The sequence below is a fragment of the Podarcis tiliguerta genome (genome assembly GCF_965153285.1).
Source record: "Podarcis tiliguerta genome assembly, chromosome: 14".
In the NCBI taxonomy this organism is placed as follows: Eukaryota; Metazoa; Chordata; class Lepidosauria; order Squamata; family Lacertidae; genus Podarcis; species Podarcis tiliguerta.
The window spans coordinates 31,409,472-31,422,252 of record NC_139547.1 but is presented as its reverse complement, the minus strand read 5'-3'; the positions used below and the strand labels follow the sequence as shown (position 1 = coordinate 31,422,252).

The 12,781-nt window shown below is 44.8% G+C and overlaps 1 protein-coding gene across 2 annotated transcripts in view; it reads right to left on the bottom strand.

The window, feature by feature from the left end:
* LOC310664058 (uncharacterized protein) overlaps positions 1 to 12,781 on the bottom strand; it is a 61,030-nt gene that overhangs the window by 16,842 nt on the left and 31,407 nt on the right. For both annotated transcript variants that reach the window (XM_083412598.1, XM_083412599.1), the window contains 10 exons: positions 11,951 to 12,153; positions 11,196 to 11,299; positions 10,318 to 10,433; positions 9,410 to 9,568; positions 8,195 to 8,394; positions 7,417 to 7,517; positions 4,643 to 4,761; positions 2,895 to 3,062; positions 2,363 to 2,574; positions 392 to 495 (listed from right to left, as the gene is read on the bottom strand). In XM_083412598.1, the coding sequence (XP_083268724.1) occupies positions 392 to 495; positions 2,363 to 2,574; positions 2,895 to 3,062; positions 4,643 to 4,761; positions 7,417 to 7,517; positions 8,195 to 8,394; positions 9,410 to 9,568; positions 10,318 to 10,433; positions 11,196 to 11,299; positions 11,951 to 12,153 (1,486 nt within the window). The remainder of the gene's footprint in view (positions 1 to 391; positions 496 to 2,362; positions 2,575 to 2,894; positions 3,063 to 4,642; positions 4,762 to 7,416; positions 7,518 to 8,194; positions 8,395 to 9,409; positions 9,569 to 10,317; positions 10,434 to 11,195; positions 11,300 to 11,950; positions 12,154 to 12,781) is intronic.

The following is a 12,781-nucleotide window of genomic DNA, read 5'->3' as shown; positions in this document are numbered from 1 at the left end:
TTTCCATGAATACATGCATTTTTATGCATACTTTACTCTGGCATCTGCATTTTTTTCTACATGATTTGGTTGGAGCACTGTATTGCAAAATTCAGAGAAGTGTAATGTTCAAAGGACTGCAGTATTTTCATTCTCATTTTGTTTCAGAAAATGTTAATTATTATTAATAATAATAAAATTTCTATACCACCCTTCATCTGAATATCACAAGGTGGTTTACAATGTAATCACCCAAAGGCCTGTAGAAGAGGAACATTTTTCCTAAAGATATGTAATTAAGGCACCAAATTAGGAAGATATGCTTTGAAATGGAAATCAACTGGATCAGCTTTCTCCCCGCTTCCAATCCATGGCCCTGAACTGCAAACTTAAAATGGTGCCACCGAATTACCTGTGGTCTTGTGCTGGTTGTCAAGGTAGGAAAACAAGGTCCTGTAGACGCCTAGTTGGTTGGTTGGTAGTATTGCAGAGTAAACTTGGCTCAGTGAGGACACCCTGAAGAAAAAAGGTTGTGTCAGAAATGTCTGCATAAGAGCAGAACAACAGCCTTCTGGATCAGGCCAGTAGCTCATCTTGTCCAGAATCCTGTTCTCAAAATGGCTGACCAGATGCCCCAGTGGGAAACCAGCAAGCAAGACCTTAATGCAACAGCATCTCTCCCCTTCTATCACTTCCAGAAACTGGTGTTCAAAAGCATATTGCCTGCAATAGTGGAGATAAAGCATAGCCATCATGGCTCATAGCCACTGACAGCTTCATCCTCCATGAATTTGTTCAATTCAATTTTAAGGCCATCCATATTGGTGGCCATCACTGCCTCCTGCAGTAGCAAGTTCTAGACTTTAACTATGCACTGCCTGAAGAATGATTTTCTTGTATCTGTCCTGAATCTTCCAGTATTCAGTTTTGTTGGATGTCCATGAGTCTTTTAAGACCAATCTGGTTCTCTCTAGAAGTTCTGAGACTATGAATCCCACAAGCAAAGACTCAGTGATGGCTGTCATATATTGCAATGCAACAGTGGTACCTATAGGCTGCTTCACACCTGTGTGCCCATCTCCTAATGGAGGGGTCAGCAAGGTTTACCTCTCCTGGGCCGGTTCACTCCAGCGGAAATGCCTCCATGGGCCGGATTACGAGCACACATGAATGTGTGCATCCGTGATTTATGGCGTCTTCGCAGACGTGATTTACGGTATCTGCGCATGCACGATTTTCGGTGCCATGGAAGTGAGTCCCTGTGCCATACTGGTTTAGTGCAGCGTGCGGGGACTCGCCAAGTGGGCGGCTCGGTTTGGAGGCGGCTTGTGGGCCGGTTAAACGACCCCCAGGGGCTGCTTGTGGCCATGTACCTAATGAGTGCAACATCAAGTGATGACTTCCTGCAGTGCTCATAGTAAATATGTCCATCACCAGCCACAATGTATCTATCACAACATCACTCATAGAAACTATGGTCTAGCTTTCCCCAACCTTGTAGTCCAAAGAATCTGGAAAGCACAACTCACATCAGCATCACTAGTTATCAGTGGTCAAGGATGATGGTCATCCTCAACCATTGGCTATGCTGATTCGGGCTGGTAGGAGTTGTAGTCCAAACCATCTGAAGGGCACCAGGTTGGGAGAGGCTGAACCATAGGTTGCTTCTTTCTCTTCAGACATGAATCTCCTTCCTGTTCCTTTAATTCAGTTTCCCATTCCATTGGATAGAAACTTCCAGTAATGAATTTGGCCTGTGCACCAGAAAGGAGACCATATGGCAGTGTGGACTGTTCCTTGTTTTAATAACCCAGCCAAGCCCTCCACCACAATACTCCATTCCAGTCCTCCTGGTTTGCAGAGTCAGACAGAATCCCACTGAGCGTGCTCAACAGTGGTAGCTGGTGCTGATGTGGATTGCTGGGGTGGAAGGCAGGGAGCCCAACAGTAGGTGGCAACAGAGCCAAGGACAGGCAGAGACAGCTCATTCTGGTTCTGTCCCCATCCTCTTCTCTATTGAGTTCTCTACAAGGACAACACTGAGACTAAGAAGGAGGAAGTTAATAGGCAGTGATGCCCTCCTAACTGCTTGTAAGTTAGAAGATGGTGGCTGGGGGCAGATTGTGGTTGGTGAGGCGGTTCTCTGCATATCCTCATGGACCAACCTTGCTGATTCTTCATTGGGCTGCTTTAGGGTTTTTCCTCATTTAGTCCCCCTGCCCTCCGCAATCTATATGTTGTTGTACTTCCACAAATCCTGTGCATCCCCCAAATTTGCTGATACGCCCCTCTTGCACATGGGATTCACCATTTTGGTTACTTACACGTTGGCACACTCCTCTGAATACTTGTAACAGTGAGAACGACGGCGGTTTATACTCACACAGCTTGGAAGGCATCACAACCGGAAACATAAGACAGCATCTCTTTGGATTCCTTTGCGCTGACACTTGGCAGGAAAAGCAGCAGCCTTGTGGACAGCAAATGAGTCCAGTTTGCAGGGCTGAAGGTTGAGAGTTCAGATCCAATCGCCTCCACAAAATGAGACAGCACCCTTTGCCTTATGCCTTCCTCTTTGAGAGACGTTATTCCAAGCTGCAATTTAAAGAGAGAAGGGAAAAATAGCAAACTCTTTCGCTTAACTATTTGGATTTATCTTAACTTTGTTGTCGATAACGGGCAATGAGAGGCTGTCCCATTGATTGTGATTTGCTGCTTATCTTCCCCCGGCTGAGCTGCAGAGATACATGCAAGGTTCATTAACATTCTAACTTATCAGGTGAAAACTGTCAGCAACAGAATGTATACAAGCAATGTGGGTTCTGTGAGGGAACGGAAAAGTCAGTTTGGGTGGCAAAAAGATCTAACTTGATTTGGAGTTTTGCTTTTCTTTAGTAAATATTTGAAGGCCGTACCTTATTGGCATCTGTGTTGAATTGGTCCAAATACTGGTAGATCTCTTCTAGCGGTTTGTTCTGCAATCTTGCAAGAATCTGGCACATCTTCTCCTCTTCATTGATGGCATCAGACTTCAGAGTGAGGGATGCAAGTTGCACTGGAGACAAAGATTGCAGAACAGCCATCTGCAGGGGAGCATCAAGAAAATGACAGTGAATTTTTCAAGCAGTCTGTAATAAGTTGCGATGCCTACATATGCACTCCTTATGTTTCTGGTTTAAAGTCGACACCCAAATTTTTAAAAAATGCAGGAGAGACTAGAGAACATCGGGAAAAAATACTGCTCAAGTAGGAAATTGTCAGCTATAGAATGTGCACAAACATTGTTAGGGAAGGTCAGGATTTTGTTTGTGTCATCAAGGAGCAGAGGCGAGAGTTATGGACAGGCAGTGTGGTTGGGGAATCAAGGGAGCAAGGAGCCCAAATGAAATTAATTGGGATTGTACCAGCCCATTTATTCTGGAGAATCAGCATATTTGGGTACTAGCATGCTGTGTTGTTGCAGGGAAGCTTCAGGGAAAATAAGAAATCTCTCCCTATATGGTCCTCGGGATGCTTTACCCTGCCATTTGACACTCAAGGTACACATTTTTAGGATCCACCTTATTTTTGTGACTGCAAGCTGTTTTAAACTGCTCTTTAACAATGTGTTTTAATGTTGTCACCTGCCCTGGGACCTTAGGGTGAAGGGCAGGTAATAAATAAATAAGCACCACTTTTTGCCCAAAGGTCAGTCCATATAATGCAAGGATGGGGAACATTTGTAGCCCTGCAGATGTTGTCAGACACCAGCTCCCATCAACCCCTGCCAGTATGGCCAATGGTCATGGGTGATGGAAGTTGTAGTCCCTAGAGGGCCTCACGCTCCCTATCTCTGATACAATGGACTGCCTAGACTATTTAGATCAGGGTTTCCCAAACTTGAGTCTCCAGCCATTGTTGGACTACAACTCCCATCATCCCTAGCTAGCAGTACCAGTGGTCAGGGATGATGGGAATTATAGTCCAAAAGCAGCTGGAGACCCGAGTTTAGAAAGTCCTGATTTAGATCTTGGGTGGGCAATTTAAGGCCCAAGAGGGGGCAATGTGGCCCTTCAAGCTTCCCTATGTGGCCCTCAGGACTCTTGCTAAGCCACACTTCCTCCCTAGACTATGCCCCCTACTGCCCCTGCTCTGTGGCCCACTCCAGTGTGTTTGCTTGGCTGGAATGTATCCTTGAATTGCAATCCCGCCTCTCACGTGCCGTGATGGGAGGTGGAAAGGCGGGGTATAGAACTCTCTGGCTTTTGATTGGCTGCACAGAAGTAAGAGCCATGTCCATCAGTCCACACGGTTTTTGCCTGGCCCCAACCACCAGCGGCTTGCAGCCCTCAGAAGGTTTACCATGAAAATTTCCTCAGGTTGAAAAATGCCACTTCCACCGTCACTGATTGAGAACGATTGGACTTGCTAAAACAGCAAGTACATTTCTGAGGGGATTTCCTCTCTATCGAGTGAAACAACCACATGAAGACATCTACATGCGTGGCTGGAAACTTCTTTCTCCTAACCACAAAAGGCTAAGCAGGGGATCCCAAACTGGATAATCTCTAACCATCTGCTGAGTTGCTTTGGCCATAAATTACTTCATTTGTTTGCAAGAAATGTTACCGTGAAAAAGCCTGATAGGTCCCATGCCAACAGATCCTGGATATAAAATACTCACTCCGTCAAAATGCAAATTCCAGCTGAGCAGGTCCTGGTATTGGGCGTATCGGCTGAAGTTCCCAAGATTGATTTCCAGCCACTCCTGGACGCTCTGAGTGGGCCTTCCACATGCAATGCCTGGAAGGAGCGAGAAGCTGTTCATTCCCATGAACCATTTGCAGCAGCCTTTACAAACCTAATGCCACTCAGTGAGGGAGGAACAAATTTCTCCTTTATCAGATCTTAAAGCCAGTCCCACATATTTCCCAAGACATTTGTGATTTAAAAAAAAACAAAAAACCTCTCATGAAAATTGATCAACATTTTGGTACAAATTTCTCCTGATGGGCACTTTTTTTTGTATGTGGTCTTGGCTAATATACACATATTTAAAGCAATGTTATTTTCACTAATCTATGCATTTTATGGATGTGTTATAGATGCATTTTTGTACACACTATTGGCTGGAGAACTACATCAAAAGTCTGGAGAAGCGCAAATTTTGAAGAATAGCTATGTTTCAGATGGCATATTGTAAGTCTCTTTGCGTTCCCTTGGGCAAGATAGAGTAACAAATTTAATAAATAATAATATTGGTTTAGTAAGTGTAAAGTAGGCAGATTCTCATTAAAATGCGAACAGAACCTATTTTTCCCTAGTTCCTACCTCTAGATGAACTACATCTCCCATCAGCCCCAGCATCATACAGCATGCCAGCTGGGGCTGATGGGAATTGTAGTCCAAAACACCCAGAGGGTGCCAGGCTAAGGCTGCAATTGAGCATGATGACAGTGATGCAAAACTCAAGTACAGAAGGAAACTCAGCCCCCATTCCCAACCAGTCAACCAGGGGCAGATCCACACCACACTTTTAAAGCACACCCAAGCACATAGCTTGCCCCGAAGAACCCTGGGGACTCAAGTTTCATCTGCACAGAGCTACAGTTTCCAGTATTCTTAATAAACTACAGTTTCCAGGCTTCTTGGGGGAAGTCATGGGCCTTCAGTGTGAATCTGCCCCAAGATGTAATTGTATTAATTGTAAGGTAAAGGTAAACGCCGTTTACCTTCCCGCCGGAGCGGTACCTATTTATCTGCTTGCACTTTGATGTGCTTTCAAACTGCTAGGTGGGCATGAGCAGGGACCGAGGAACAGGAGCTCACCCCGTCGTGGGGATTCGAACCACCAACCTTCTGATCAGCAAGTCCTAGGCTCTGTGGTTTAACCCACAGCGCCACCCGCGTCCCTTGTATTAATTGTAGGCAAGCAGAAAAGCTGCGAGGGGGAACCAAAATCCCTCCAGATGTTGCTGGACTCCAACTCCCATTGCCCGTCACCCACTGGCCACACTGGCTGGGGCTGATGAGAGCTGGAGTCCAAGGACATCTTCAGGGCCCTTGCCTAAAGAAAAGTGTGCAAAACAAGGGCTTGGTTTTACTTTACGCTGCTAAGCCAAGCATGGCAAAAAGACAAAGGCTCTTTGCATTCCCAGCCTCACCTAGAGCCTTACATAAACAACTCTCAGAGCTACAGTGCTTGGCCAGTGAACTAATTGATTAAAGAGCTTTTGTGCAGCAGACTTAAAAACCAACGGCACCCTGTCAATCATGATTAGAGCACATATTTATTTGTCTTTTGGTTTTAGGAAATGTACATCCTGCCCTGAAAACCACATGCAAGGCACCTTTCACACTTTGAAACAACAATATATCATAACGCAAATTACATAATTGGAATGAGAACTAGGAAGTGTCACAGCTCAGTGGTAGGACATATGCTTTGTATCTCTGGCATCTCCAGGTAGGGCAAGGAGAGAGTCCCTTGCCTGAAACCCCGGAAAGCAGCTGCCAGCCAATGTAGACAATACTGAGCTAGATGGACAAATGGTCTGACTCAATACATGGCAGCATCTTCCCAACAGAGTAAAAACAACAACAACAGTAGAATCAGCTATTAAGAATGCTAAATTGGCAAATATCTAAATAAAATAGAAATTCTTAAAAGGTTTCAGCTCAGTGGCAGAAGAGGACCATGCAGACCTCATGAAGGAAGGGAGTTCTGCAGTCTGGGTGCAGTCACAGAGAAAGGCTTTCATAAAAATCCTAACCATTCCAGCTTCACCTGTATTTGTCAATGAAGCTGGACTGGAAGATTCAGGACTGACAAAAGAAAGAATCGCTTTCCACGGTGCATAGTTAAACTATGGAACTCACTCCCATAGGAGACAGTGGTGGCCACCAACTTGCGTGGCTTTAAAAGAGGATGGGGCAAATCCACGAAGGAGGAGAAGGTTATCAATGGCTACTAGTCACAATGGCTATGTTCACTGTGAGAGGCAGGATGCCTTTTGGGTACCAAAATGCTGGGAATCCCAACTGGAGGGAGTGTGTCCGTGGCACTCAGGAGGCTTCCCAGAAGAGGAATCTGCCTGGCCACTGTGAGGACAAGATGCTGGACTAGATAGGCCTTTGGCCTGATCCTGCAGGACTCTCCTTGCGTTCTCTTGCTCTCACCTTCCAAACCCACAAGTGGCAAGAACCTTCTCTACCTCTCTTGCAAAGGAGAAGACATCTTCTGCAATGACATCTGGTTTCCACACATGGACCCACCATCTCAAAAGAATGGGGGAAATGCTTCCCCTATGACTCCAGTAATATGCACATTCATTCAGATGTGATTAACTAAAGAATGGATCTATTAAAGTTGAATATGATTGTTATCTATTTCATGAAGCGACAGCCCTGATTTATTCAGATAGGTAGATAGATTTTTTTTAAAAGGGCTTGTGTTACCTGATTTGATTTTTGTAGTCAAAAAAGCTTTGCTGAATCCAAATACACTGAGGGCTTTTCCAGGCAGGATGTTGGCGAAAACATTGTTGAAACCTTTCAATCTGGGAAGCAAAAGGGGCAGACAATGTCACGGTTAGCCAGAACTAAATGTCTTCTCAATGGCAAACCCAGCCAATACTCTAACCACTAGGCAAGCTTTTCACCAGCGCAGAACTCCTCCCCAGGTTATTCTGGGAGCACACGATGGAACAAGCTTTTTTCTTTTCTTTTCTTGTCCATTTTGGCCTTAGAGTGGTGCTGTCTTTGCAGTCACAGATGGAAAGATGTGCTTTACAGATAAGATTTCATCTTACCCTGTAAGCATCTCACTCAATCTTATGGAGGGGACTTGTAGTAGTGACTTGGCCACCTTGTTTCCTGGGCTACCCTGTCACCTCACTGCACAACAGCACTGCAGCTGGCAAGGAGGTAGTTTTCAGCCCAGGTGGCTTCAGTGCTTGACACAAGGGAACCAACAATTAAGTGTCATCTGACCCTAGAAAATTGCTGATACTAATTTGGGTCATCCTTCTGAGTCATCCTCATTTGCTCACTTCCTACTGAAGTGTTGGATGGCTTCCCTTCCTGCCATCAGCCCAATACTTCTCATTTGGTGCGACTGACATGGCTAGCAATTTATTTATTTTTGTGCCAACAGTCTGTTATTGCCTTTGTTTGCCTGATAAGCAGGTGCAGGTTTGAGGTGAGAATTCATTTCCATGCCATGCAACACACTCACATTTTCTGGTAGGAGTCACACGATATCTTGAGCGGAATGTCCACCACAAGGGTCTCGTTGAACTCATGTAGAATGTTCTGGAAGATAACTTGGAACCAGTAGGCGAAATCACTGGCTTTGAACTTCGGGAAGTTGATCGCTATCCTTTGGAAGGCAATGCTCAAGATGGAACCGGCGTACGAACTGCTTTGCAATTCCATCTGTGAATAGAAATCGCCACCCAGTATTCATTAAACAACTCTGCACATGCTCTGGTGCTCCTGGAACCCCACCCCACCGCCAAAGCAAGGTGGTGTCTCCATCTCATTTCCTTCAATGACCTTTTTGCAACCTACTCTTGCTCCAGATCCTTTGGCTTAATCTCCTAGTCCATATTGCCAACTGAAATGAAGCGTAAATTTGTGGAACACTTACTCACATGGATCTGCTGCAACCCTTAGCTTGTCTCTTTCCTCCCCTGCCCTTAGCTTGCCACTGAAATTTAGTCTACATGGTGATCTCCTTGAGGGTGATCTCCTTGTCTTCTGTTGCTATGTCATTCTGTGAAGTACCAGGTATGCTTCTACTACTTATTCAAATGCTACATCCTGCCACGACCACAATGCTCACTGAATTGGGCTGATGGGAGTTGTAGTCACAAACATCTACAAAGGGCACTAGGGTGAGTAAAGCTGCTCTAGTAAGAAATCAGGCTTACGTTATACCACAAGGCAACATGCTATGTGCAGTCATAAACTAGTCAAATCTGCGTATAATCTTTGACATCCCCTTACTCCATATATGCCCAAACTGTGGAACTCACACTGTGACAAGTGTCACATAACACGTTCTGCATTTATAAGAAACCAATCTTTTAGTATGGCAGCATCTACACTTGGAAACTCTCCAATTATTGACAAATGGCAGGCACCTTCACAGTACTCTACTCAGCACCTTCACAGCCTGCTAAAAAAAAAATTATTTAGACAAGTCTACTCAGACATGCAGAATGTTGACATATATTTTTAATCTGGTTTGCAGTTTATCATTGATTTTAATTGTTTCCCAAAGGTTTTTAATGGCTGTTCTTAATGGCTTTTAACCGATAATTTTATTATATTATTCTTTCCGTAAAACACTTTGATGCAGGATTTTTTTAAAAAAACAATCAAGTAGTATATGAATTTTAGGAAATAAATAAATAGGCCCCCAAACTCCCAGAAAGCAGCCATATACCGGGGCAATGGTGTTCAGCTTGCCCAAGAATAGGGCAAGGTCTTCCACGGTCTTCAGGTTGCCCATGATCTCCATGATGCCACTCCCATCAGCCAGCGCTCCCGATTCCACCGCCAACTCAGCCAGCTGGTTTGCAGATAGCTCTGCCATTGCCGAAATCTGAAAAGGTGCACATTTTGCTGCTCATGTACAGTTGCAACCAATAGTAAAGGTAAAGGGACCCCTGACCATTAGGTCCAGTTGTGGCCGACTCTGGGGTTGCGGCGCTCATCTCACTTTATTGGCCGAGGGAGCCAGTGTACAGCTTCCGGGTCATGTGGCCAGCATGACTAAGCCACTTCTGGCAAACCAGAGCAGTGCACAGAAATGCCGTTTACCTTTCCGCCGAAGCGGTATCTATTTATCTACTTGCACTTTGACGTGCTTTCAAACTGCTAGGTTGGCAGGAGCAGGGACCGAGCAACGGGAGCTCACCCTGTCACGGGGATTCGAGCCGCTGACCTTCTGATCGGCAAATCCTAGGTTCTGTGACTTGGTACGCAACAGAATGTTGTGTACCCGGGAATCTGTGGCTCTCCAGGCTGGGTCTCTAGCCCAACATCATAAGCATATTAGAAGAGCCTTCTGGATCAGACTAAAGGCCTGCCTAGTCCAGCATCCTCTGTCCACTATGGCCTACTAAACATCCCAATGGGAAGCAGGACCTGAGCACTCTCCCCACCTGGGATTCCCAGTGACTAGTACTCAGAGACATGCTACCTCTGACAGTGCAGTTTAGAATCTAGGCATCATGCTATGGGCAAGTTGCGCCGCTCTCCAAGGACTGGTCCCTCCAATTTTCCCCACTTCAAGGGCTTACAATCTGCCTCTTCCCGCAGCACAACCCCTGCTGGCAAAGGTTCCCTTACCCCATTGAAGTTCACATTCACTGCCAAAAACTCTGCAATGCTGGCAAAGGCACTGAATTGGCCATAGTTGCTGAGGATCCATTGGCTGCTGTTGGTGTTGGGAGAGCATGTGACCCCTGGAAGAGAAGAAAGAGTTTTGATCGCTGGTCAAGCAAACCTGAATTCTCCTAGAAAAGCAGAATAATAAGGACCTTTTGAGTGAAGCTGCATGCAGTTTGGGGGAGGGGGGCCCAGCATCCTGCAAAGAATTTTAGTTCTTCAGCTAGAAAAGTGGCTCCCAACTTTTTCTGCCATGGATTGCTTCTTTATTTCTCTGCCTGTAGTATCAGTTGTAATGCGCTGTGCTAGATGCAGTACAGTTTTGAATTATATTTTTATTGCTTCTTCTTATTTCTTATTTCTTGTATTTTATTGAATTCCATTGAGCTAGATGAGCCTTTCGTTTAACCCAGCGTTTAACCAAGTGGGTGGTACTGCCCCTTGTGGGGTGGTGGGGTTACCTAGTGGGTTGCTAAGAGGCAAGGGGAGAGCAGGGGGCACTGGAGATGTAAATGGGTATCAGACTTTGAAAAGCTGGGTTCACAAGTTCATCTGTTTTGTTGAATGAATTAAATTAAATAGTTTTATTTGAATAAGTGTGCAATTAACTGTTAGTGTTTTGAATTTCATTGCGTTATTATCTTCCTTAGTGGGTTATGCATACCACTAATCTGAATAATACCTTTTATAGGGTAGGGTAGAAGGCACTGGGGATGCGATTATGGAACCAAGGAGGCAGTGGCCCAAAAAAGTTTGGGAACTACTGGTCTAATCCAGTAGGCCGCTCAGTTGGGGTCATGTTCTTAAGTTCCAAAAACAAAGAACCCGTCTTCTGATACCTTGATCTGCCTGATAAGATTCCAGGTAGCTGAATATCCTCCCATGAATGGCCTTCTTCTGCCCCTCCGTGAAACGACCGAACACCTTGTCCATCGCTTGCACCCTGAGGAAGACAAAGATAGTGAAGGGCTTGTATCAAATGGGGTCCCAAAACTCCAGCGTAGTTCATGCCCTTTTAGAAAGAGAGGCATTACCAGGTCAGAGGTGTACGATGGAAGGAAAGACAAACAGGATGGGACATAAAGGTGGACCAAGCTATCAAGCACCATCAGGACGTAGAGACTGATGACTCTTCATTTCTCATTTTTCCAATTCTTAAATTCCGTTCTACACATTGCCACATCATTTGCAATTTCTTCTTTTTTTTTAAGAGGCCCTCGTGAAAATCATCAGCATTTTAGTGCAAATTTCTCCAACATACATTTCCTGCATGCTGTTTTGCCCAATAGACACATTTTTTGCAAAACAGTTATGTCAAATAAAAGGAATTTTTGCATCTGACTTCACTAATACATGCATTCTGAAATGCACACTTTACCCTAAGATAGGCATTCTTTGTACACGTTACCTAGCTAGAGAATGGCACTACAAAATTCAGAGAAGTGTAAATTTCAAAGGACAGCTGGGCTTTGCATATTTCAGAAAGTGAAAATTTGGTAGGTTTGCCTTTAAACGAGAACTGAATCCAATTTCTCCACTCCACTGTCCCTACCCTGATAAGGCTAAAAAGACATGGGTGTTTTCCCAGACTTACAAATTTTGGTGAGACTGGCAGTCAATATCAAGGGGAATCAGCAGCAGGTCCTTTGGTTTGAGAGATGGCAGGAGGAACTGGAGCTGAGTGCCAAACCAGAATGAGTATTGCTCTGCAGAAAAGGTGCTGAACTTGAGTGTCTTGAAGACCATCTCAAAGATCAAGTTACGGATCCGGAGGTCTGGGAGGACGAGCAGCTGTCTCTGCAAGGGAAATGGACAGGTGGCATTCCAGGCACATGCAAGATTAGCGGGTGGTGGTTTGTCCAGCAAAATCCAAATCTAGATGTGAGGAGATTCTAGCTTTTCAATGGGAGTTTGCAGTGGAGCTCTTTATGAGGCCGTCCACCTGTAAAACTAGCTCATGTATAAATACAATGGGATGAATTCTAAGCATAGTGCAATATCCTCCAAACCAGTCCCTCCAATGATGGCCAAGACTGAGGAAATTCATCATCCAAAACTTTTGAAGGGCACAAGCTTGGGGGAGACTAATCTGGCAGGACTCCTCCTGTGTGCCCTGCTCAGAGGAACACAGGAAGCAGTCTGACACTGAGTCAAGAGTTGGAAGGAAGATAAAGTCCCAACCAGAGGCAAATGGTTGATAAAGATGACAGTATGAAATGACGGAAATGACTGGGAAGATCAGAAACCAGGAAGAAGGAAAATTTAATAAGGAATGGGGGAAATTTATAAACACTGTAAACAACTAAAAACTTTGGCAGAATTTTAGCAACACTTGTAATGTACTAAAAACTAAGGTAAAAATGGATTGAGTTAAGAAATATGGGAAATTATGTGATGCGGTAGATGAAGTTTGACAGTGGAAACC